The sequence below is a fragment of the Cyanistes caeruleus genome, chromosome 13 (genome assembly GCF_971803275.1).
Source record: "Cyanistes caeruleus chromosome 13, bCyaCae1.hap1.1, whole genome shotgun sequence".
Classification (NCBI taxonomy): domain Eukaryota; kingdom Metazoa; phylum Chordata; class Aves; order Passeriformes; family Paridae; genus Cyanistes; species Cyanistes caeruleus.
Window position 1 is genome coordinate 11,818,583 of NC_141713.1, and position 25,093 is coordinate 11,843,675.

Here is a 25,093-nt window from a genome sequence, read left to right on the forward strand (position 1 = left end):
AGCCCCGTCCAGGCCCGGCCGCTCCCCGGGCCCCGCCCTCGTCCGCGCCTGCGCCGGGCGGGCCGGTGGCTGGCGGCGTGCGCGGAGCGCATGCGCGGCGCTGCTGGTCGGGCTGGGTGAGCGGGGACCGGCGGCCGCCCGGGTGAGGGGGAGCGGCGGCGGCCGGGATGGGAGCGGGGCGCCGGGCGGAGCTGCGTTGGGCTCGGGCGGGCACAGCCCTCCGCCCGCTGGGAGGAGGAAGACGGGGCTGGGTTGGCGCCCGCCCGGCCGGACCCCGGCGGCTCCCGGGGGGCCCGAAGCCCTGCCGGTGCTGGGGAGCGGGGAGGTCGGGCCGGGCTGGCGTTGGGCTCGAGAGCGGGGCCCTGCCTGGGCAGCCTCCCGTCCGGTGGGCGCGGGGCTGAGGGGCCGGGTGGGGGCTGCGGGGCGCGCCCAGGTGCGGGGCTGGGTTGGGTGTGCAGCCGGCGCCGAAAACGGAGCCTTTGGAAACTTCGCCTGTAGAGCTGGTGCCCGTAATTCTTTCAGTTTGCTGCCTGTGTTTTCCACGGCTCACTCGGCGCTCGGGTCCCCGCAGTCAGTGACGGAGGGATGCCTTTCCGGGGCGGGGTGCGCTCCGTGCACCGACAGCGGGCCCGGCAGCTCCCGGAGCCTCCCGTTCGCCCCTGCACGGGGCTTGTCCCGAGAGCTGCGCACGGAGCTTTCGGGCGCCTGTTCTGAGAGCCTGGCGCTCTGTGGCTAGGTGCAAGTTGTGTTGAAATAGGTGATGGTCTAGGGAGGCTGCCGCGTGCTTTAAATTTGCTTTCATGTATTGGATCAATCCTCGTAACTAAAGTTTGGCTACGGTAGAGAGCTTGAAAGGCAGCCAGTGATGAAAGGAAGCACCTGAAGCTGACTTGTACTCAGAAGTTGTCGTGAAGTAATAGAGTGGGAATGATTTAAATGTCTTCTACTGTTCTGTTCCAGGCTTGTAAATTTTGCCACTTTTCTGCAATGGATAAAAGATAACTGAATGTTTCAATAAACGTTCAGGTAGTTTGCATCTGATGTTTCTTTTTGACACCAGCAGGCAGCTCCTCTAGGAGCAGACTGTATTAATACTGTGTAGTGTAATGTAATTAATACTGTGCTATTAATGAGAAGCAGGTTTCTGTCAAATCATCCAGGCACTGTCTGAAAAAAATCATGCCTAAACATCCCTCATCCTGGCCAGTCAGTCAATAACTTCCTGCATATTGGGAGAGAGAATGGACAGCTGGAGTGGTGATTCCTGACAGAAGAACTTCTCAGAGCACCTGGGATTTTTATCTTACCCCAGCCTTGTATTTATTTGGGATCATAACATCTGCCCTGCAGCAACTTTGGTGAGCATGCCTGGAAGTGCTGTGGGTGTGCTGAGCTGCTGCCACTTCCATGCCCTGTGTTGCTGGCCAAGTACTGGCTTTGGGGCTCCTGGCCCTGTCACCCCTGCTGTTGCCTGAGCTGACTGGGTGTGTCCGCTTAGCCCTGCAATTTGGGTGACCGGTTTTCAGGAACAGGCACACAGGAGTAAGTTTTTATGGGACAATGCCAACTTGGCAGCTTAGCCATCACTCAGAGCACCCTGTCTGCAAGAGAGCTGTGTCCCAGTTCTGTGTCATTGTACAGAGGATATATAAAAGAGCAAAGTGGGCTTTGGTTGCAGATGCCCTCTGATACAGAGGAGGAGCTTGCAGGAACTGGAAACACAGACGTGTTCAGATTTCCTTCATGATGGAAGCATTTTCATGATCTGTGTAGTTACTCTGCAGTAGCTGTCTGTCCCCCACCACTCCCTGGGTCACTGTGTGGACAAATGTGAAGTTAGAAAAGCTCAGTTTGCCATGTATAATGCTTAGTGAATTGTCTCTTTGAACAGAAGGAAGCCTTGGGCTTGCTTTTCTAGGAAAATAGCCCAGAATAGTTGTGTCTTCCTGCCTGGAAAACAGAGTTTACCCTGACAAGAAGTGTAGGCAAAGACGAGCTGCCACCTGCTGGCTCCATGAGGCTCTGGGCCGGGGGATGTCTCTCATTCTTGGGGCAGGACAGCCAGGATCCTGTGCCCTACCCCAGGCTGGGGCTTTGGAAGCCTCAGGTGGGTTTCTAAAAGCTTTCTGCTAAGAATGGCACCATTGGGTTGTCCAGCAGACTTATAAGGCATTACAAAAATATCCTAAGGAACCTGCTGGGATTATGGTAATATTTATATTTACTCATATTTCTCCTTGCTTTGGTAAGTAAAGATAGCTCTTTCAAGTGGAGCACATTCTTCATAAACAGTTCTGTATAATCTTGCACACTGGAAAATAGAATTGTTGCCATCGTAGGGGTTCCCTGGGGAAATGCTCAGATTAGGCAGCTGGGAGGGTCTGGGGCCCCGAGAGGTGCAGGAATGCTGACAGCCCTGCAGACCCCCCTGCTGCAGACCCCCCTGCTGCCCCGGGTTCATCCAGAGGCTGGGGGGAAGGAGGCTCGTGAGGAGCAAATGAGATGAAAGTGAACTCTGCGAATGTGCTGGCCAAAGCCAGCTCAGTTTGTTTTTCATGATGTTGCTTCTATTTTAAAATCCAAGCCACGGAAGCCATTTACAGTGGACTTCAACAACACTGTCGTTTCCTGTGGGCAGTTTATATCTAAAGAGTTTCTCCTGTTTGGATCCCAAGAAATTGTATTCTTGAATATAACAGAAATTTCAGGGGGGGGACAAGAGGTGGAGTTTTTGAAAGATAATTGGAAGGTTGCTATTTTTAGACTACTTTGGTTTTTAAAAATATACTTTCAGAGAAGAAGAGAGAAAAAATATTTTGACTTATGGATGAAGGTGTGTGAAAGTTGCTTGACAGTCTTTCAAGTGATTATTCAGGTAATTATTGAATGGCATAAAGTAAAGTTACTCCTGTTTTTCATTTCTTTAGTTCTTCATTGATTTCCCAGGTGAGGGAATAATGGCAAAATTTTTTTCTCTGTGATGTCCAGCAGAATTTCTTAATTTCTGATTTTTCAGCTTCTCTTCTGGTTAAACAAACAGAGAGGATTGACATTTGATGGACTGGAAGTGATGGCTTTCTTTCCATTTCTCTAAATGTTTCTTACATGACTATGAAGTTGCTGGAGTGAAGAACTTTACATTATAGTTATATATCTGAAAAAGAGTATTAGCTCTTTGGACTTATATGCAATGTTCTCATTTTAAAGCTGAGAAGGATACTTAGAAGGAAACTAGCTCTGCTCATGAAAAAAAGGGCAAAGTATTTGCAAAGCCAAAATTGATGGTTACAGTTCTGCTCATGATTTTGCAGTAAGATCACACACACACATATATATGTATATATATAACAAATGTGCCACAAATATTCACAGGCCAAGTAACTGCTCCTTCTAAAAGTTTGTTATGCATGTGTCTCTATGCTGAACTGCTACAGCAAGTGATGGAAAGAAAATAGAGCACTTAGTGTGTTTAATGGGAGGTGAAAGGCTTGTTTGATTAGATTAGGGCTTCAGCTGGCCTTTATGCCCTTTTTAGGTAATGAGAATTCCTGACACTATGTTTTAAAACCTGATTTTTAGCATGTTGTGTGCAAGTGTTGTATATGCTGTGTTTTCTTTAGTAGGGAATGTTTCTGAGAGTCGTTGCCAAGCAATCTTGGTGTACTACAGACATGCTAAGCAGTGCTACCATCATACATTGTGGAGGTGTCTCACATGACACTTTCATGTTTAAAATAAAATATCCCTAATAGGTATTAGAAAATATGTCCAAAGCTCTTTACATTTTTATTTGCTAGGCCACATGTGATTCTGTTCTCGCTGAAGTGAAGCCTCAGTTACAGAAACTGTGTTTTTTGTTCAGCTGCTTTATTTTTCATGTTTGTGTGTGTGAACACTGTACCTGAGGATTTAGCATGACTTCTTTGGTCGTATACAAACAAGTGAGACTAAGGGCTGTGACCTGAAAATTAGTAAATGTATTACAAAGGATGAGCAGTTTTCCAATATGAAGCATCCCATTGCAGTAAAGAAAAGGTAATTAATTCTGGATGACAGCGTTTTGTGGCAATTAATGGAAAGGAAATACAGCCTACATGAAAATAATGTATGGTTATGCAGTGCTACTCTCAAAGTAAGGGCAGCATTATTCTGCAGCTTGCTAACCATTTTGCTCCTTATAATTACCTTTTAAAATGACACCTTTTAATATTTGAATGCAAATGGACATGCAGAAATGTGGTAAATAGCAGTGTCTTGATGTAGGGCTCAGATGGTGCAGCCTGGTCACAAAGAGCAATGTGTAATCAGCTGCAGGAAATGTTTTTCTCCTGTGATCCTTTGTAATGGCTTGAACTGTAAGGAAGGGCAGAACATTAAGGCTCCAGCAATGAGAAGTTCACATGCAGATTGTGCGGCATCAGCTAATTGTCCATCAGCTGCTTGCACCTGGAGAAACAAATACTACCAGACTATGAAAACTGTAGGAAGTTGCTTTCTAGGCCACAGAGTCTCTCCTTTAATTACTTTTGGAACTTAGGAAAACATAGATCTGCTACCCTCTGCATTTTCTTCAGCCAATAACTTGGATGTCCCTAGCTGTATAGCCTCTTGCAAAAGGTCTGGGCTCTTCCAGCATGATTTGGTTTAGTTCAGAGGAAGCCAGAGTTCTTTTGATGCAATTTACCACAAAAATGAGAATTCCTCCTTATGTTTGAGAGAACTTTGCAAAAGCTTCGGTCCCATCAGTGTCAACTGTAGTTCACAATAAAGCTCTGGTATTTATATCAGCAATACTTTTTTTAAAGCAGACATCCTGAAAATAGCTGGATGTATTCCTCACTTATTCCTCACTCAGGTGTAGATGTTGATAGGACCTGAAAATTCACTGTTCTTGCAAAGGCAGTTGTTAAAACCAGATTAGTTTTACAGGTACACTTGACTGAATGGTGTGGATGAACCTCTGTGTGCTCATGTCTGCTTAGTGTCCCTGAATTAAAATGTCACCATATGTAACTGTGGCAGTCAGGGAGACCTTTCTGGATGTAGACAACTGAAGTGGAAGAATCCTGTGTGCAGGATTTCATGGTATAGCACATATGTACATACAGCCTGCCTTTCCCTGCTGCTTAAGAGGCAGTGACTAAATTGATCTGGTTTTGAAGGACAGTGTAAGTGTGGATTTGAAGTAATGCAGTTGTATTTATGGTGTGAGCATCTGCCCTTGAATAGGGGCTACTGGAGAAAGTGATTTTTACTGTATGTCTGGTCTGTATTGAGTATTTCCATAGTGCCAAAATAGGAGATTAATGAACAGGAATGCGTATTTAGCTTTTGCTTATTTACAGAGAGTTATCATAATTACTCTTTTTTTGTTGGTGGTCAACTTGAAGCAAGAATTTGGTTGAACAAAAGGAGAGTCCTAGAACTTCTTTCAGAAAAATGAGAGGAAACAACTTCTCTGCTTGAATACTGCTGTGATTAACTGCCTTTTCCAAGACAAATGCTCAAAAATTGTGGGTATTAGAGAAACGTTCCCTGCACTCTCCTTGTCTGTGAGGAGTGCTATTTAGACTGTACCCTTTGAAGGACCCTGGTTTCCTCTAAATATAATATTTAGTGACCAGTCACACCGTTTATTCTTTATTTTTAATTTTTTTTTTTAATTTTATTTTTTGTATGGTAGTAGGATTGAGAGGAGTGCTGCCACTTAGGAGCTGTATTTCCTGTGCTTTTCATCAAGCTATTGTAATTTTCCTTGGACATAACAGAATGTTGCTTCGATGGTAGTGCTATAATTAACTTGGAGACAAACTTCCTTTATTTCCTCTGTAGGTAATATGCAGGGATATGAGTCAGTAATAACCAATTACCTTGTTTACAGTGAAGTTATCCTTAAGTGCCCTTGAACTGTACCAACAATAAATGCGGAGCATCTTAACTCTTCTTTTGGCTTCGTTATGTGTGAAAAACAGAGGCATTAAACTGGACTCATAATTAGTAGGATCTCCTACAACCTGTCCTGTTCTGTGGGAATTATGGCTTTGGAATTCTTGTCAAGAGGACTGGGTATTGACTTTGATCTGAAAATAGATATAGCTTAATTAGATACAGCTTAATTACTGATGGACAAGGGCATGATGGGACAGTGAAGAAAAACAGCTTCCAGGTGCTTCCTGTCAGCTGCAGAATAACAGATACCAATACTGGGTGACAAAGCTTTCCTCTCACAGATGTATGTGGAAGCTGAAGATGCTTTGTGGTTGGGATATTTACCTTAACTCTTCTTTTTTCTTTCTAGAAGTTTTTCATAGATCTGGATAAGAATTAAGACTTGGATTTTGAAGTGTTTGAGCAAGTTACTACTGCCCAAGTCATGACGCTTCCGTTTCGAAAGGACTTGGACAAGTACAAAGATCTCGATGAGGATGAAATTCTTGGCAAACTTTCAGAAGAAGAACTGAAACAACTGGAAACTGTTTTGGATGATCTTGACCCTGAGGTAGGCATTAGCCAAGACAAGTTTTATTTTTTTCATTTGTTCCATTACTAGTCTAAAATAAATTGAGATTCTGTACAATATACTTTTGGACAGAGTTTTTCATAGCCTGCTGATGATCTCACAGATATATATGTGTATATAATGCTTATTTCCTGTTTCCAAGGTGGACACAACTGCAGTAAAGAAGCACATAAGAAGGGATAGTTGGGAGGAGCTTTCTGGGATTTATTTATAAATAAGAATTTCTGTTGTTCATGTTCTTGAAAAGAAAGTTTATTTAGAAATGCCTGTTTAACTTTCCTGTTTCCAGCGCTGTCTGGTAAACAGCCCTTTTGAATCCACGTTTGTTTTATTATTTCTGCTGTGGAGTTTGGTGGGAGTGGGAGGGTGCCAAACTCTTCTAATGATTCCTGGTCCTGTAGCTTATATCTATTCCTGTCCTCATGCTGACTTTGTGAAGAGAAATAAATAATTGCTAAACTCCTGATTTATGTCAGCATGGAGTATTGAATAAGGAATATTTCAGCTACAAAGAGCTGAGTTGTCCTCTCCAGATATTGGAGTTATGTCAGACTTCAAGACTTGTTTTCACCTCATGGTTCTCTGTTTTCGCTTTAATAAAACCAGGAATAGTTTAATCTTCATGTTCAAGAATCAGTTCAGAATACTGTGATCACCTATTTTGTTGCACTGCAAGGTATTACTGATATTTTAAATCCCTTTGACTTTAGGGCTATTTTAACAGAGGAGAACTGGCAAAAGGGAGTGGCTGTCTTTTATGGCAGTCAGAAGTGAACATTCTGGTCATTCTGTACTAATATCCTTTTTTCTTTCTGTTTAGTTGAAATATGCTGATGTTACCAAAGAAACATCCCACCTTGAGTCAGGTCAAAACCATAAGTACTCTGTGTTGAAATAATAGTAGAGTTGGTTGTCTTAAAGACTTAAAATCACGTGGATGTAAGTGACAGAGGAAACAGTCTCTTGCTGAATGTCTAAACTCTAAATAGCTGAGTTTTATTTAGTGCTGCTCATTTAAACAGTGCTGATTCTAGCAAACAAATACAAAGTAGCTGGCAAGCTGAGTGCTGGGAGCTATTGTACCTAAAGAATTGCTTCAGTCCTACTGAGCATGCAGTATGCTGTATTTTCATTATATTCTCCATGTCTAGATTACCTTGTGTCCTTCCCTGCCCCAAAAAAAGGAAGTTGGCAGAGGATCAAAGATTGCCTACAAAAGATGATGTATCAGGGCTGAACCTTGCAGAGAGGGAGAAGGAAGAGGGAAATGAAACTAAGCAGGTGCTCACCCAGACTTTCTAAGCTGTCATTCTTTGCTCCATTTGTTTTGCAGAACGCGCTGCTGCCTGCAGGCTTCCGGCAGAAAGACCAGACTGCCAAGAAGGCCTCAGGTCCCTTCGACAGGGAGCGGCTCCTGGCATATTTGGAGAAGCAGGCGCTGGAGTACAAGGACAGGGAAGACTATGTGCCTTTTACAAGAGAAAAGAAAGGTAACACCACCCTTTCCGGTGTAAGTGCTTATGAAATCTCTGAAGTGCATGAGCCAGAGCTACTGTGAACCAAATCTGATTGAAGCACTGGCAGCTATAATGCTGTAATGCTTTTAACTCACAGTTTTTCCAAATGGCTGTTGCTGTGCAGGGCCAGGAGGCTTCCTGTTCAGGCATTTGTGCTGCTGGGGCCGGTGTGCTCTTTGTGTGTAGCACAGGAAGGAAATAAGACTCAGAGATTTTATCATAGATTGCAAAGTTCTGATGGGCATGGTATCCTCAAAGTAGGAGCTAACTCTGATTTATGTCAATAATAACAAATGGTGTCATTGTGCCTGTGGTTTATGCCTCATGCTGAATACAGACAGCAACCTTTGTAACACTGTGTTGGATTAGAGAAATAGCAGTTGAATGATGTTGTGGTAGACAGTAATGTTCAAAGATGATGTAGGCTGACAAGGCCAGGCAAGTGGTGTATGTAGTCATGGTGTTTTTCTAGCATCCTTACTGAAAGGTTTAATAAGATTGCATAGTTACTCCTAACTAATTATATAGTTAACATCACATGTTTTGAAATCTGGCAGTGGTTTGTGGTCTGAAAACCATGGACATGTTATTAAGGCTTGGGATTTTAAATTTTTGCTTTGGATCTAGTATTTTCATTGACTTGATGGGAAGCATTCTCCTTTTCAGAAGAAAATTGAAAAAGAATATGCTTCTTAAATATTGCAAGAGCAACTCTTTATTTTTTTTTTCCCACCTGAAACAGAAGTTCCCAAATTCGTTGAGCCTTACAAATCATTGTTGGTAGGCACAGACACTCTCAGACCTGTGCAGGTCACATACGCAGCATATGCACAGGAGCAGGCTTTTAGCTGTCACCACAGTGTTTGAGCACTGCTTGTGGCTCATGTGAACCTTCCCCAGCAGCAGGGCAGATTTGCTGCACTAATACTTCAGTAAATTGTTTCCTAAGTTGTAGTCCAGCTGCTCAAGATGAGCAGTCTCCTCTTTTCTTAAGGGTTTCAAACCCTTAAATTCTACTTAATTATCTGCTGTGAATCATTGCTTATTTCAGAATTGAGTCTTCATTCATCCACTGAGTTTGTGTATATGATTGTGGGGTCTATTTGGTGAAAATTTTGTTAGGGGTATTTGCATTTTCTCTGGTGTCAGATCGCTTTACCTGGAAATGCTGGTGCCTCCCTTTTTTTTCTTGTAAATAATAATAATAAGTAATAGGGAGATTGTGACTTTACAGTGTGCTGCACTGTATATGGTGGACTGACTTCATAGAGTGTTTTTGCTTTATTTAGTTAACTCCCTTTGTGTTGAGAGATATGTGACACTCCTTTGGTGACAGTAGAACAGGGTTTGCTGAAGCTGTAGGAGTAATGCAGTGAAGGACAATGTAATGGACTGTAGAAGGCAGAGCACCCAGAGCAGCAGTGCCCTCATGGTACCTCTGCTGCTGCCAAGTACCTGTTGGTGTGTGCCTGCCTTCTGCTGCTCTCCTGACATTTGCCAGTCTGTGCTGGAGTCAGACTGATGGTTAAGTGTGATAGAGTTTGGTATATTTGGGGCTCATAGGTGATTGGGGAATCCCTTGCATCCTGTGCACTGCTCTGTCAGGGCGTGAGCTGGGCAAGGAGGATGTACTCTCATACTACATTTTCTGCTGACTGCTAGTTATTCTTTCACAAAGATGCCTCTCTAAAGTCAGCTTATGTCTACATGCACACATAAAAGTATTTGCTTGGGTAGATAAAATCTGTGAGAATCTTGTAGAGAAACAGAAGGATCCAGCTGTATCGCAGAGCTTGATTAAGAAAGATCAAATGTCATTTCCTTTATGTAATAAAGTATTACTAAATAGTCTGTCTGCATGTTGCAATGAGTCACATCAGTGTAGTTTGTAAAATTTCCTGTATCTCATAAAAAAAGTTGCTATTTGGTAACTTCTGTCGTTTATTTTAGTGCTGTAGGAGAAGAGAAAATAAAAAATGGGTTGTAGATTACTTCTATTAAAACTAAAAATGTGGGAACAAATGTTTAGTATCCAAATTGATGCTCTACTGAGTGGGCAGGAGACAAGAAGGTCAAGCTCAAACAGGTCAAGTTGTAGTAGGTGAGGAATAACCTTTTGTTTTGCCCTTATGAAAGTATTATGGTTCAACTTTGACTTGCTGCCCCATTTGTTGCCATTTTGCACAAAAATGGCAAATGTAAATAACTTAATCTTTTAAGTCAGGAATTCATTATATTTATCTAGATGTCGAACTTGGAAAGGGCATGGGGTGCAACTTAATACTTGTGTATTTTTTTCTGTAGGGGACTTGTATCCTAATGTGCTTTTCATTAATATTAAAATAGACCAACAGACAACTAAGCTGGGTTATAATTTTTCACTTCATCTAGAAATACATGTTATGGAGAAACGACACTAGTGAGTTGTGAAATAAGGGCAGGCGAAAATCTTGCTTGATTCTCCTGTTAATATAGGAGAAAGATGATAAATGTAACTTTCACTTCCAAAGGTTTTGAGAGGACAGAGATGGATTGGAGCTGCAGCTGGTTTTATTATTGCCATTTTTGGGTCAGAATTTGCTAAAATATGTATGTGTCTCTGGTTGGTCTTGTTGCTTTAATTTGTTCCAATTATTCATTTCATGGAGCAAGAAGAGGAAAATCTACCCTTCTCTTTCCTTTTTCTATTTTAGTGGAACTGATGTCCTGCATGGTGATTTGGTCTGCAGATTTATCAAAGAAGCTTACCCTAGGTTAATTTTAAATATCCTGTCTTGCTACTGATTCTGGTAACCTTGTTTTCCTACTGGAGTGTGAAGGAAAATACTTCCAGATGCCTCAAGTATCTAATTTTGGGGTACCATATTATTAAAATAATGTTGCTTATCTTTCACTGATGGATGATGTAATTTCTCCAGGTCTTTGGAACCTCTTTTGTTTTGTGCTGTGGCATGTGGAAGACCTGAAGTCATGTAAAAGTATCCTGCTGTGGTGAAATGAACAGTGCTGAAGAAATGTGTAGTTTAATCCCTAAATCATACTCTATTCCATTTTCCCAGTGCCTTGATTTTGTTTCTAAAAGCATCCTTAAAAACTTACTTTGTTTTAAAATGCAATTTGATGATTTAAGTCACATTCTTTTCCAATTAAGTGTTGAACCATACAGTAAACCATTGTTCAAGAGATTCATGAAACCAATATGGTAATAATTGCAACAAAACTAGCTTTGTCTCAGTGTCTGTGTGTAAGTACGTCATAAAGATTTTACAGGGTGTACTGCAAGGAGGAGGAGCTCTCATCCAAACAGTAAAGCAAGGCTTCAGCACTGAAGGCTGTTGCCCTCAAGTGTGTTCCACTCATCTGACCGAGTCAGACCAATGCTCCTTCTCCCTTCTCTTGGAGCAGCTGCAGAAGAGAATTATTGCAGCTGAGATACAAACATATCTGAGATAGTAATGTACTTTGTGCTGTATAGTGCAAGGCACTAGCCAAGTATTGTGTAAACCAAGCTTTTCATTTCTAGCCTTTGCACTCTCATAATTGTGGCTTTCTCTTTCCTTTGCGTTCCTGTCTGGGTGTGTTTGTTCTGTGTAGATTTGCAGTTCATGTAGCTTCTGCTTTAGGCTTGGTTTGGTTTGGATTTTCCCCTTCTGTATCACCCAGAAAACACATGGAAACTGTAGCCACCTGGCTCTTTTGTTGGCAGCCTGCTCAGTTGTTGCTCTAGATCACTGTTGCCTTCTGTTCCAGCAGGATTTGGAATGCTGTGTTTTCTGTTTACCATTGAATCACTTTAAAGTCTTTAAAGGAAGTGTGTTGCATGTTGTGAACTAATATCCTGTAGGAGCTTTGCAGAAACAGCTTGTCAAATTGATATTCTCCATACAAGAGCATTAGAACAAAATAACATGTGATACTCCAGCCTTAATGTAAAACAGTTTTCTAATTCACTGCTATGTGGCCTGTAATCAGATAGCAGATAACAGCTCTGCTTCTGCACTAAGACATTGAGGAACTCACTTGTAAGTTGAATTAAAAACATTAATATTAAATTGTGCTTATAAGTGAATTGGTAAACATAAGTCTGTTACATGGTAAGAACTAGAGACTGATGAAGTGTGGATTATACAAATTTCTGAACTAAGGAGAGTTTAAGGAACATAAGATGTAAGGAATACGTCAGATGTTGCTCACTTTTCTTCATGAAGTCAGTGATGAGAAAAGCTTGTATTCAGTTAGCACTTGATCTGTTTCCCCAAACGGGGTACCCCAAAAGTGGATTTTAGACTTTCCTCTGCTGTGCACGGTGTGGCTGCCTGCTAGTGTGGGGTATGGGAGAATAGTACCCAGCAATGTGCAGTGCATGGCCCCACTGAACTGATTCGTGCAAAGTACTGAGTCCCACCTGAGATCTGTAAATCTGTGTGGGAAATGTCCAGGGCACTTCAATAAACACCGTCAAGTGTTCCTGCCTTTAGAGCAATACCATTGGGTGGAACTTGGAACTGAAAATTCATTCTGTAGCAGAGGCCTGTGACTTAATCCTGGATGTGCATAATCTAACATGTTAGCTTAAAGGCATGGAATGCCTGCCTATATAATTATTACAAAAACGATGGGAACATCCCTGAAATTTGCCTCTTCATGTTGTACCTTTGCAGTGTCCTGGCTGGCTGAAAAGGAGCTGTCATGTTCCTTCATGTAATCAAATCCGGCTATTTGGAAATGTTCCACTTGAGGGCCAGGCAAGCTGCACATCTCATGGGCTGCACAGATGTGTAGTGGTTTTTGGTTTTGTTTAAAGCTTGCATTAGTAAGGGGGACTTGCTGAACTGTACTGGCAGCAGGCCTTGAGTGAGATCATTGTCCCCAGAGACACAGGGGTCTTGCCCTGCTGGAAGTAACTTCATTGCTAGAAGTGGGGAGTGGGAGGGACCTACTTTTGTATGTGCATTGTAAACTTCTGATTTCTGGTCTAGGACGAGATGAAGCAAATGAATGAGAAATTATGTACACAAGGGTGTGACTTGTTTTATAAAACATACTGCTCCTGGCCCAGCTCATATGACTGGAGTTGGCTGCAGTGAATGTTTCTGGAGGGCAGTGGCTTTTAACATTTTTGCTTTATTAAAAACTGATTAGACTTCCCACTCTCTAGGTTTTGTAAAGAGTCAGGCATGTATGGATAAGTTTAGTATTACTCTTAGGAAGCAAATACTTGAACCAGATGTTTCTAACCTATGAATTTATGAATTACTGAACAGCAACATCAGGAAAAGTAGTTCTTTTTTTTTTGAGCAGTCTGGGATGAACCAGACAGAAGGCTGAACTAGGTTAAAATATATTTTTGCCAAGTTGCTTTTAACTGAGATCAATTTCTTCTTCTTGGTCTCTTCCTGCTGCACTGATGCTGCAAATAGGATGTCTGGACAAAGGCTCAGGTGCTCAAATCCCACTATCCTCTTTTCTTGGACTCCAAAATCCTCACCTTTTTTACTAGCCCATATTACTGAGGGAAAATAACACAAACATAGCTTCTGAAAGGCTTTTAGAGCATGTGAATGCTGCTCAGAGTGCTTAATGGATTAATGAAAAGCTTGTTTCTTTTTCATTCTTGAATCTCTTCTATAAACTACAGTTTAAGTTAAAGGTTAATCTCTCCCCAGTAGGTGATGCTGGTAAAATAAAATTATAGAAATGTATTGCATCATTTATATCAAAACAACAAGAAACAATTGCTACATAAGCATTCAATTTATGAAGGTTTTCTTTTAATCCTGAATCACCAACAGTTTCTTTTGCACTGTCCATCAAAGCTGAGGTATGGGTGGTAATGCATGTCAGCTGCACTTAACTATTGTTTGGAATCAATACAGTTATGTAAGGAGGTTTATTTTCCACTTCTAAATATGGATAATGACCATTTAGACAAGTTTCCAAAGAGATAGCAACCCAGGAACAAAAATACCGTGTTGCTAGCAACAACTCTTGGTCATCAGACTGTGTTGTCAGAGAAACACCTGATATGCTTCTCTGTAATCTGTGCTAGTGGGAGTGCATTAACTTCCTTGATAAGGAAAATGACCACAAACTACTGTAATCTAGAGAAGACATGGAATACACAATTTGGGGTTTTGTGATGCTAAACTCCACCAAGTATCAGTGTAACTGGGACATTGGGATGAGGATGATTCCTCTGTGGAATCAGAATTTTTTAGCTATGGATATGGCAGAGGGTGGGCTCCTGAATTAGGACTGAGACTTCATCGGGTGATTATCAACACTGCTTCCTACCCCAGGAAATAACAAAAGGAAACTCCTTTCCCACTGCTCTTTCTGCTGATAGCTCAGGCAACTTGTAAAGTTGGAAAAACTTGAACCTTAAATAGCTGTTAAGATTTGCTTCACAGTTGTGGAGTTGTGAACGATTTCTCTCAAATGCATCTGTATAAGAGCTTTTGTTTGCCATGGTAATTTGTCCTGAACCTGAGCACCCCTTACCTGTCCTGGCTCTTACCCAATGGAAAACTCCTTTGTTCTGAAGGACCGGTTCTAAACCATTCATAGCTGAACTGTTAGAAAGGCTTTCTCATACTCTGATTTCCTACCCTAACTTTCCAGCTAAAGATGCTGGAATTATGGTAACTACACAGACCTCTACCTAATTCATATCTTCTAAAGTAACTTTTCCCATTACCTGCCTGTAATAACTTGAAAGTTGGTGTACAATGTAATATTACTCTTGGTTCTTATGCCCTTAAATCTTTGATGATGTTTTTTGTCATTTTACAAAACAGTGTCACTGGCAGAGAAATCTGTTACCATGTTTTGTGCTGTTCACAAACCATGGTTTTCTTAAGCAGCTTTGTTTTTTTGCTGCAGAGCTGATGTTATTATCTGAAATCAGAAATAGTGTGTATGGTGTAAAAGCTGCAGTGAATAGCCAGGTGTGTGATTTCAGATAACTCTGTGATATTCTCTCTGACACATTCAGATTACAGTTCTGCCTGGGTCCCTTTTTCCCTTGAGAGGAAACTCAGCATTCTCTAGTGATACTAAATTTTTCTTACAATCTTTCTAGACTGTTCAAAATGTATAATGGAAGTTTATATGTTACTTTCTAATCCTTAGGAGGAACAGATAAGGTTGGAATAATGATCCAGGCTCTTGAAAATTTATTCCTGTTTATGCTCTTTCCTCATCTCTGACAACAGAAGACCCCTTTATGTTGTCTGTGGTTCTTCTAGTATTCACTGAATGTAATATGTATTCTTTAACTACTTAGTATTTGAAAGATAAGTAGCTATACAATACAAAGTAATGTCAGATTTTCCGTTTTGTTTACTCCAGGGAAAATATTTATCCCCAAGCAAAAGCCTGTACAGTCTTTCACAGAAGAAAAATTCACTCTTGATCCAGAACTGGAGGAAGCCTTGACCAGTGCCACAGACACAGAATTAGGTGACCTTGCAGGTGAGGTTTTTTTGAAGGATGAATGGGCTGGTAGATATTTAGACCAGAAAGATCTATAATTAATGTGGTGGTGTATTAATCTGACTACGGCATATTGCAGTTGTGATAGAAATTAGATTACATTGTTTGCCAGTTTGTTTTTCACCTTTGTTGATTTGTGATAATTTGTGAGGAAGGTAATTATTTGGCATGCAAAAGATACCTGATTTTCAAAATCAAAACCTTGAAATCCTTTCCTCAGACTGGCTGTTTTTTGATGTGTATGTGACTTTTTTTTCTTGTGTACAACAGTGTGTTTGTATGTGCCTGTATTCCTAAAGCTTCATTTTGTGACTGAGCTGCACTTTTTAATGTTGGTGCTTGAACCTGGTGAGGTCACAACTTTCTAAGATGTGAAAGTCAACTAAAATGTCTATAATCATTTATTTTTTCTCTTTTTTTTTCAAATTATTAAGATATTGAATGTCTTTTTGAACTGATAAATATTGTACAAACATCAGGTTTTGTTATTTAAAGTAACCCTGCATCTGAGCTGAATTAGTCAAGAAAAGTAAAATCTATTTTTTGCTTTTTCTTTTATTTCTTTTTCAGCAATACTGGGAATGTCCAACTTAATAACAAACAATCAGTTCTGTGATGTAGTAGGAAGCAGTAATGGGGTTGACAAAGACAGCTTCTCAAGTAAGTGTGTACACGAGTGCTAGAAAAATCAATTGTCTGTACTGCACACAGTTACTATTGTATTAACTGTTTTCTGTTGCACCAACATTCTTTTAGACTCTTAAATCTTAGTCTGGAAATGTGTATGCCTATAGCATTGCTAATTGAGTTCTGTCAAGAGTGGAATTAAAATATATGTACACTAAAGTGTTGTCCTCTGTATTTAAGTCACTTTTTGGTGACAAAAGTAGGCATAAGCGTGCATTGTGTGTGTTGGTTCTTTGGTTTTATATTTGTGTTTGTAATTCAGCTCCTATGTGCTTTCTGCAAATAAAGCAGAAAGGCTGTGAGGACCTTTGAAAAAGAGTTGAACTTTATGAAAATATGGTCAGGAGAGGATGGTATGCTTTTTTGGTGGGGGATGAAATGATCTTTAAATACAGTAAATATTTAGTATGTGTATCAGTTATTCACAATGCATATGTGCAACCTGTTTGATTACACTTAAATGCCTTACTTTTCAGATATAGTAAAAGGTGAAAAAATGTTGCCTGTTTTTGATGAACCACCAAATCCTACAAACGTGGAGGAGACACTGCAAAGGATTAAAGATAATGATTCTCGTCTTGTTGAAGTTAATTTAAATAATATTAAGGTAATTACCTGAAGACTGCAGTAAATATGCTGCTTTTTCTCAGTAGAAGACACTTCAAGCTACAAAACTCTCTAAGAGAGCATGATAGGCTTATTCTAAGTACAGCATTCTTTCTGCTGAATGTTGTAGTGTGTATAAGCTCAGAACCTGCAGTTAAACCGATAAGCCATCTTGGTTTCTTTTGCCAAATGTGTATTTAAAAAGTCTTAGACTTTCTCACTGCCAGCCCAGATTTCTGTTGCTGCCAAGTTGGCAGCAATTCCAGTAGTTCATTATCATGGAGTTAACTACTTTGTTTGTTAAATCCTTTGTCCTTGATAAAGCAAGCAAAGGGATATTTGTGCCTGACATCCTTCTGATTCTTGCACAAAAAGGCTGGTGGAAGTTAGGGCAGCTTCTGCTCCCAAGTGTAACAGTTGTGTTTTCACACGTGATAAGCTTTTGTATATTTGTTTGAAAGAAACCAGATCTGCAGCACCCCTGACTTGCAGTGCAGACTCCAGGGACAGCCTCGCCAGTGGCCAGGGCTGCTTGTTCCCCTTACTAAAGGGGAGAAGTAAAATCCATTCACTGTGGAATAGTGTGTAACAGGTAAATGCTAGCCAAAATATCTGCCTAAAAAGATCAAAGTTTCTGACACAGTAAACTGAGGTATTTGCTACCCTAATTAATTCTTTAAAATGATTCCTTTTAAGCTGAGTTGCTACTGTAATGTAAAAATGGCTGCTTTGCAGAATTGGAGAGTTACAGCTGTTGCATCTTAGGGTAGGTCTTCACTGTGAGACTTCTGGAGACCAGTGGTAGTTAATACTGTAGAGCATTTTGCCGTAAAGAGAATAAGATAGTGGGAGAAGTTGGGGGGAGGGGATAAACTTGTGTATCTCAAGAGAGTGAAATGCTATTTTTAATTCAAGAACATACCAATTCCAACGCTGAAAGAATTTGCAAAAGCCTTAGAAACCAACACACATGTGAAGAATTTTAGCCTGGCAGCCACCCGAAGCAATGATCCTGTTGCTGTTGTAAGTATTCATGATAACGGCTCTAAGTGGGGTGCAAAGGAAGTTAGGATGGAAAGGCAATGGGAGGGGATTGAATTTAATCCAGTTTAAATATTCAGGGATGAAAATGATTCCATTTTGCTACACGGTAAAGTATGTTTTCTTTAACAAAACTTTGTTGTATCTAAGTTGGTAAATGATTACTGGTAACTTAATATGCAGCAATGCCTCAGATGTGTGAGGGAAAATTCTTTTTTCCAGCCCCTTTCTCTGATTTTTCATTTTGCTAACCTCCTTCCTTTTTTTCTTTCTTTCCTAATTATTTAGTTCCTGCTGTTCATTCCAGTAGCCAGTAGTTTATTCAGGGTTAATTTACGAGAAGCACATTTGAGGACTTAAAAACACCCACTTAAAAAGTCAACTAACTAAAGTTTTAGTTGAAGTTGTAAAATACCTGTTTCTCTATCTCCCTGCTACCAAAGATTGGCTTAAAATATTAGTATATAAAACATAATATTAGTCAAAGTATCTAGCTTGATGCAATTGAAACTTAAATATAATTTATAGTCAAGTTGTTTTTTTCTATATTGAATTAAAGCAGTACCTTATTTAATTACAAATAAAGTCGTAAGAAAACAAAACTAATTGTTTTGCCAGGACAATCCTTTGCACTTGTTTTAAATTCAAATTAGAAAAAAAAGCAACTAGTTTGAAAGACTCTGTTAAATGAGTAAATGAGCATTTGAAAGCTTTGGGTTTGGGTCAGTTAAAAAGTTTCTTTTCAGCAGAACTAAAACATGTAATAAAAATCTATATGGCCTCTTTTCTCAGATGGGGTTTTTTTGTATTGTGACTTGATAGAAAAAAAATTCAAAGGGTACCGTTTTTCTGACAGTAAACTCAGCAGTTAGCCGTTCCTGTTTTCTTCCTTTCTCAGAAATAACATCAGGTATAAAAGTGCCTTTAGCTACATGCTGGTACTATGCTTAGAGCTTTGAATTTTACCTGTTCCTATCAAATCTGTAGACAAAAGCATTTTGAAAGTCAGATCTCCTGTTTACAAATTAACCATATCTAATTCTCCTCTCAGTTGAATAACGCCCTTTCTTTGGCCTTTGCTTAGCAGCCTGCATTGCTTGTTGTGTGCTGTGAAGGCTTACAAAATGGAATTGGTCCAATATGCTAATTTCAGACAATTTATATTCTGTGTAGCCTTTTAGTTTGTAACAAGAGAAAGACAGGCCTTCTCTTGACTGAATGCTATTTAAAAAAGGAATGTAGATAATGCTGGCTGAAGACTCAGTCTAGTAAATGGAAGCTTGTGAAGTTACACCTTGCATCTGAACTTGCTGCTTCCACAGAACTAGTTAGTGGAAGTAGTTATTGCTGTGTCCTGTGAGGCACTGCATCAAAATGCCAAAGTTTAATGATGCTTTTTTATATTCAAAGGCTCTTGCAGACATGCTGAGAGTAAACACAAAATTAAAAAGTTTGAACATAGAATCAAACTTCATCACTGGAGTTGGAATTCTGGCATTGGTTGATGCATTGAAAGACAATGAAACGTTGACAGAGATCAAAATTGATAATCAGGTAAGTGAGATGGTGGTGATACCATAGCTAAACTCAGCCAGTCCTAATTGACTGAATATTTTTAGAAGACAGCTTGTGATAAACTCATCAAATATTTTATGTTTAATTGTCTTAACATCATCAACAATTGCCCTTAAGATGGTCAGAAGCATCCAGCTGAGGTTGATTCCTGGTCACTTCTGTGCTACCTTGTGCTTTAAAGCACATAAAAATATATGTACAGACATATTTTAGGACCTTCTGCCTATTTGAGTAACTAGAATGAAGCTGAGTGTTTATTGACTGATATGGGGAAAGTATTTTGATCTCTTTGAGGATGAACACACATAAGCTCTGTTGTCTTTGTGTACCTTCTGTTCTAACAGAGGCAGCAGCTGGGCACAGCTGCAGAAGTAGAAATTGCCAAGATGCTTGAAGAAAATAACAAGATCCTCAAATTTGGATACCATTTTACACAACAGGGACCTCGAGCCAGGGCAGCTGCAGCTATCACAAAAAACAATGATTTGGGTAAGACCAAATTATTATTAACTGAATGGGTGTGTGGCACATGCTTTAAAGGTGTCTGGTTATTCCCCTTCTCCCTTGACTAAACCAGGATAGCATAAGATTAGTAGACCAGTTTCAGGTTTCTCCTGTGCTTTGCTCCTTCTTTTTTTTTGCTGCTTGATGTTTTCTATTTTGTTACAGGGTGTTCAGGTACATGAGTGGAGGATTTTTAGCATAATCTAGAACAGGAGCATCCAAATTTTGTGTGAATTGTGGCAAAGGGAGTGAAAATATTAGTTTTGATCACTTGGTTGTATTCAGATAAGATGCATTTCTTCTTTTAAAGCAGTACTTGAAATTAAGGGGATAGGATGCCCTGTTCAATGCCAGTATCCCAATGTCACCAGGATTGCTTGAGCAAGGAACTGAACATACTGTCATGTACAGAGGCTGAGACTGGGTAATCTCTCCCTTGGTGGTTCTGTTCATGTACAAGTAGCTGATAGCAGTGGCATCTTTATTTGCTGCAGTCAGTTTTGTTGGAGCTCATCAGTTAGAATCCTAATTAAATGGATCAGCAAAAAATTGGTTAATAACATAGCACATGAACGGAAATCATTTGTATAATAATGTCAAATACTTGAAGCACTCAACTACAAAATAATGTCCATCTATTTAAACAGAACTGCATTTTAAAACTATTTCATTAAATCTTTTGGTTTTAGATGCTTTGTGGTGATACTCATCAGTGTGAAAAGGAGCCAGCCAGTTTAGTAGAAGTAACAGTAGTTAAGGAATATATTAGAGGGAATGACACAGGAAATTGGAATTTGGTTTAGAGATCTGATTCTCCTCTGAATAAAGGTTAAAGTGGAGGAGAACAGCTCTGAAAGATATGGATGAGTAACTAGAATAAAGCACAGAGAGATAAGAAAGGCACTCAGACACTGCATATCTGTTTCTCAAAATAGATTCTAAAGCAGTTGAGTTTTTTATCATAATGCTTCAGGTGTCTCAGAGATTTCTAAGGTTTCCCCTCTCACTAGTTCTTTTATTACTGCTTGACTGTTCAAAATCTATGCTTCTATTGATATCTTGCCTGTTTTCCTTTGCTTTCTTAGTCTGGAGTATGCGAGTAAAAGTTTCTGCAAATACCTTTTCATCTCTCCAGCCCTGAAGCTACAGAGAAGGTTACTCTGAATACCCACTTGGGTATTGAGCAGTGAAACTGGGATGTTCGAAGTCTCTCATTTCTCTCTTTGTACGTTCCTTCTAAAAAAAAAAGTCTACATCTTCTGTTTTCTTGCTCACACTGTGTTGTACCACTTCCCTGTTCTTCGTATACTTTTAACTGCATGATTGGAGAAGTCTAGGGCTGGAAATTCTTTTCATCTGTTCTTGCAGTTTGATGAAAGCAGGTGTGAATAACTTCTGCCGCCTACTTTCCATTGAGTGGATTTGAGAACAGATTCACTTTCTTCTTACACAGATGTGCTTGCTTCACTTTTTTAAACAAAATGGAGATGTCCTTTATATTTTGTCCTTTGTGTCTTATAAGACCTTTAGTGCTATTTGCTTTGCACAGAAAAGGAAAACATAATTTGTTAGTGTGAAAAGAAAACATCAAAAATAATACAAATGTTGAGGAAAATTCCAGTAGTTCAACCAATATTGCATATTCTCAAATCCTAGTAGCATGTGAGCTTTTAGTTATTTTGTTCACAAATTTTTATTGCTCTTGCATTTTCTGACAATTGAATGCTTTTTATTAATAAATGTAAAGTTTTAGGCTGTAGATTGTAACATCTGTGTGTGTATAAATAGTGTTAGATATACTTTGAAGCTCTTGTAAAGCCATGTAAATTAAAGTCACCTCTAAAAAACTGCAAAACTGTAAAAAAAGAATTCTGACTAAATCTGCTTATCAGACATAAGACGATTAATGGTTCCCACAAGTCCTTCCTTGGAAATATTTGCAACTGCTTGTGAATAAGGCGATAAGCTCAGCTTATTTGCTTAAAAATGCTGTCTAATGCTAAGTTAGCTACCTTAATTTGTGCTACTTCATGTGACAAAGTAACTTCATGTTGTAGAAGCACAAAAAAATAGTTAAAATGCTAATATACCAAAACTTCTCTTTTTTGTCTCTCTTGCTGCAGTTCGGAAGAGAAGGGTTGAAGGAGACAATTAGCAGAGCTGTTGCCAGAACTGTGGAGTCAGCACGGGCAGCACCGTGGGCTTTGGCAATCTTGGACTACATTGACCTGGGTTAGAAGGGAAAAGACTGGAAACCCCATTCCTTTTAAAGCAAAGCAATAGAATCATCTGCTGGTATGCAGCACGGTTTTGGGATGGATGGAAACACAGTAGTGTGCCAGTCTCTGTACCATAGGTTTTGATAGGGCTTTTTTAAGAACTTCTTTTGTATTTCAAGACTTTGGCTGTGCTTTCTACTAAAAATGTAATTGTAAATCAATGGTATAATTGTCTGTGGTCAAAGAATGGGACCTCTAATATCATTGGGCAGATACTGACCCAACTGAAACGTTTGCAAGAAAATCTGGGGGTGTGTATTTACGTGGAGGGGTGTGTGTATTCCTGACAACAATGCATTAGACAGAAGGGATTCTTCACCCAGCAGCTGGACTCGTGTAGAGCTGTTCAGCTTTGTTCATATGCACTGAAGAGAAATCTTTCACAGCAATGTTATTTGTAATTCTACTGTGTTGTTTTTTACTAGTTCTTGATACTGTGATGCAGTTCAAAGACATCCTTTTAAGCCAAACAAAAATAAATTGACTAAGGACTTCTCCCGGGAGATTAGAGGGACTAATACAAAAGTGGAAGTCTTGCGGAAAAAGAAAAAAAAAATTAGGAGCCTTGCAAAATGAGTTTTTCTGTTACACCTAAATCCTTAAAGTCTTTTCAAAAGATCCTGTAGCTGTGTCTCACTCAGTATCTAAACTGGACACATTTTTAGACTGATTTCATGTGTTCATCACCATTATTTAGCTCATATTCTGTGTTTAAAAATTGTTATCTACATTCATGGGTATCAATTTCTCTAGAAGTAGTGAACATTCATATTTAAAATACTGCAGAACTGTACAGGAAGAACAGCCTTAACTGTAAAACCACTGACCTAAGTTGTATTACATTAAGCTATTTGTACTTCATACAAATCTAACAGTTTTTAATAATGAAGTAACACTTTTTAAGTGTTTTTCCATTCTATATCTGTGTTTACGTTGAAACACTACCTTAAGACATGCAAAAACTAACCAATATGTAGTGTCAAATCTCTAGGGTATAGTCATTATTAAAGTGTTTAAAGTTCTATAAGCAAAATAATAAGGCAACAAGAATCACTTCAACTTCTGCACATAATCACAGTACACTTTGAAATATTAAAATCTAGAAGTTTTTTGGTGTAGGTCTGTTTGGACTGTCTTGTACTAGTTTGCTTTGAGATCACAAAAATATTCTACAGGACTGCTTGGCTGTATTTATAGCAACAGAGAATTCAACTGACAACTGCTTTCATCCAAAGATCATAATGAGCATTTATGTGTAGAAAACATATTGGGCTGAGAATTTTGCATCAGGTTGTATATACTATAAAAACAGAGCATTGTGCCCACATTGTAATTTGCTGCAAATCTTGGTTTGGATCTTTAAAGACAGACTTTATTCTGGAGGTGGCTTCAAATTTTACTGCAACTGTACAGAGAATTTTGAACTACAGTGCCTTCAGTAGGGATGTATATAACTGGTTTATACTCATGGAAGAACCTTTTTTTTCCCCTATTTCTAAATCAGCCTTTTATTAGAATTACAAATAAATATCTGCTCTGAAAACCAAGTTGGAACTAATTCAGTTAAAACCAAAGACTACACTTACTGTAACCTCACAACAACATCAGAAGTGTTCTGTTGAGTAACAAAAAGGGCTTATTTTGGTTTGGGCTTTTGTAAATTTTTCAAGAACTTTTTAGATTTTAAAATAAACTTTGAAATAGTTCTAATACAGTATGCATACAGGCACAAGTTAAGTGTCCTTTTACAGACAGACACTGCTGTATAAACATGGCCAAAGCATGTCATGTGCTGAGTTGCCTAAAGCTGTACTTTACTTTTTATTTGCTAGGCACCATAATCATTTTGTGTCAAAAAACAGGCTATAATATCTTCCTTCATTTGTTGAAGGGCTGCATGTTCACAGAATCTGTTCATGTATTGGGATTCTAGGATGAGTTATTTTATCACTGCCTAGAAAGATTAGGCAGTTATTGCCGACTTGAAAATGAAGGAGAAAGCTGAAAGGCTGGATTATGGAAATAATAGCCCAAATCAATTTCTTGCTTTTACTAAATCAAGTTTGGCTGTATAATTATTTATATTCCAATCAAAGGCAGGGCCATTTATGTTGCAGCTCTCAGGTGTCCTGTCACAAATGATAGTATTGGACCCTAATAAATGGTTTAGCTCTGTGGACAACAGCTAAAAATTTGACTGCTTATGGACTGCTTCAGGACAGATACCTGACAGGCTGGGCATGGAAAACCAATATTTTCAACTAGAAGGGTTTAATAATCCAAATTGTTGCAAGACCTTTGGCATGGTGCATGGAACAGTTAACAGCAATCACTTTTGTGCCTGCAGTGTGTATCCTTTTTGGAATAAATGATAAAATTCAGTCTGTAGCCAGGAACCTTCAACAGTCTCAACAAAAGCACGGATATAATGTCATTGAGTGTGGTGAGATCCTGCATATGGCTTCACTGAGTGTGAGTGCAGGGGTGGTACTACTTTAATAACCAGTTACCATAAACACAAGGTCTTTTTTCCTAAAGAGATACTGGTTTTTTACTCAATTATTTTTCCAGCTTAAAGCAAGAAATCAAATGACCGCATATGTTGATTCTGTTGGTTTGAAGCTTAGCATGGAAACATAACCAATATTTCAGAGCAAATACCTATTTAGTCTTGTATTTTAAATAGCCTCATTCTCTCTACAGCTTGAGTAATCCTGCGTTTGTAAGCTACAAACGAGTTAAGTGTTCAATTTAAATTTCCATTGGGGAAACAGGTATTGAGTATTTTAGCATATCAGTACTATATGCTGTCAGATTGTATAACAGTTACAAATTTTTGGATGATTAAAGTACTGTATTCTTGTTGTGGC

General features: G+C 39.4%; 1 protein-coding gene across 15 annotated transcripts; it reads left to right on the top strand.

The window, feature by feature from the left end:
* Nucleotides 1-4: 4 nt before the first annotated feature.
* On the top strand, nucleotides 5-25,093 carry LOC111934137 (tropomodulin-3-like). 15 transcript variants are annotated; one of them, XM_086848416.1, is made up of 14 exons: nucleotides 385-503; nucleotides 961-1,026; nucleotides 1,138-1,358; nucleotides 1,892-2,107; nucleotides 2,795-2,875; nucleotides 6,299-6,499; nucleotides 7,854-8,010; nucleotides 15,388-15,510; nucleotides 16,102-16,191; nucleotides 16,695-16,825; nucleotides 17,740-17,847; nucleotides 19,276-19,419; nucleotides 19,785-19,929; nucleotides 22,068-25,093. In XM_086848416.1, exons 6-14 carry the CDS (start codon nucleotides 6,374-6,376, stop codon nucleotides 22,097-22,099), a joined length of 1,056 nt encoding a protein of 351 aa, XP_086704542.1. In that variant the 5' UTR covers nucleotides 385-503; nucleotides 961-1,026; nucleotides 1,138-1,358; nucleotides 1,892-2,107; nucleotides 2,795-2,875; nucleotides 6,299-6,373; the 3' UTR covers nucleotides 22,100-25,093. The 15 variants fall into 15 exon arrangements, 9 of the variants coding, with proteins under 9 accessions (XP_086704538.1, XP_086704537.1, XP_086704540.1 ...); XM_086848415.1 differs by having other exon boundaries at nucleotides 387-433; nucleotides 1,161-1,358; XM_086848417.1 differs by having other exon boundaries at nucleotides 394-503; nucleotides 1,161-1,358.

Coding starts and splice junctions, on each gene's coding strand:
- LOC111934137 (XM_086848412.1), top strand. CDS start 6,374: ATGACGCTTCCGTTTCGAAAGGACTTGGACAAGTACAAAGATCTCGAT. Junction 16,192..16,694: donor TGACAAAGACAGCTTCTCAA/GTAAGTGTGTAC, acceptor CTTACTTTTCAG/ATATAGTAAAAGGTGAAAAA. Junction 17,848..19,275: donor GCAATGATCCTGTTGCTGTT/GTAAGTATTCAT, acceptor TTATATTCAAAG/GCTCTTGCAGACATGCTGAG.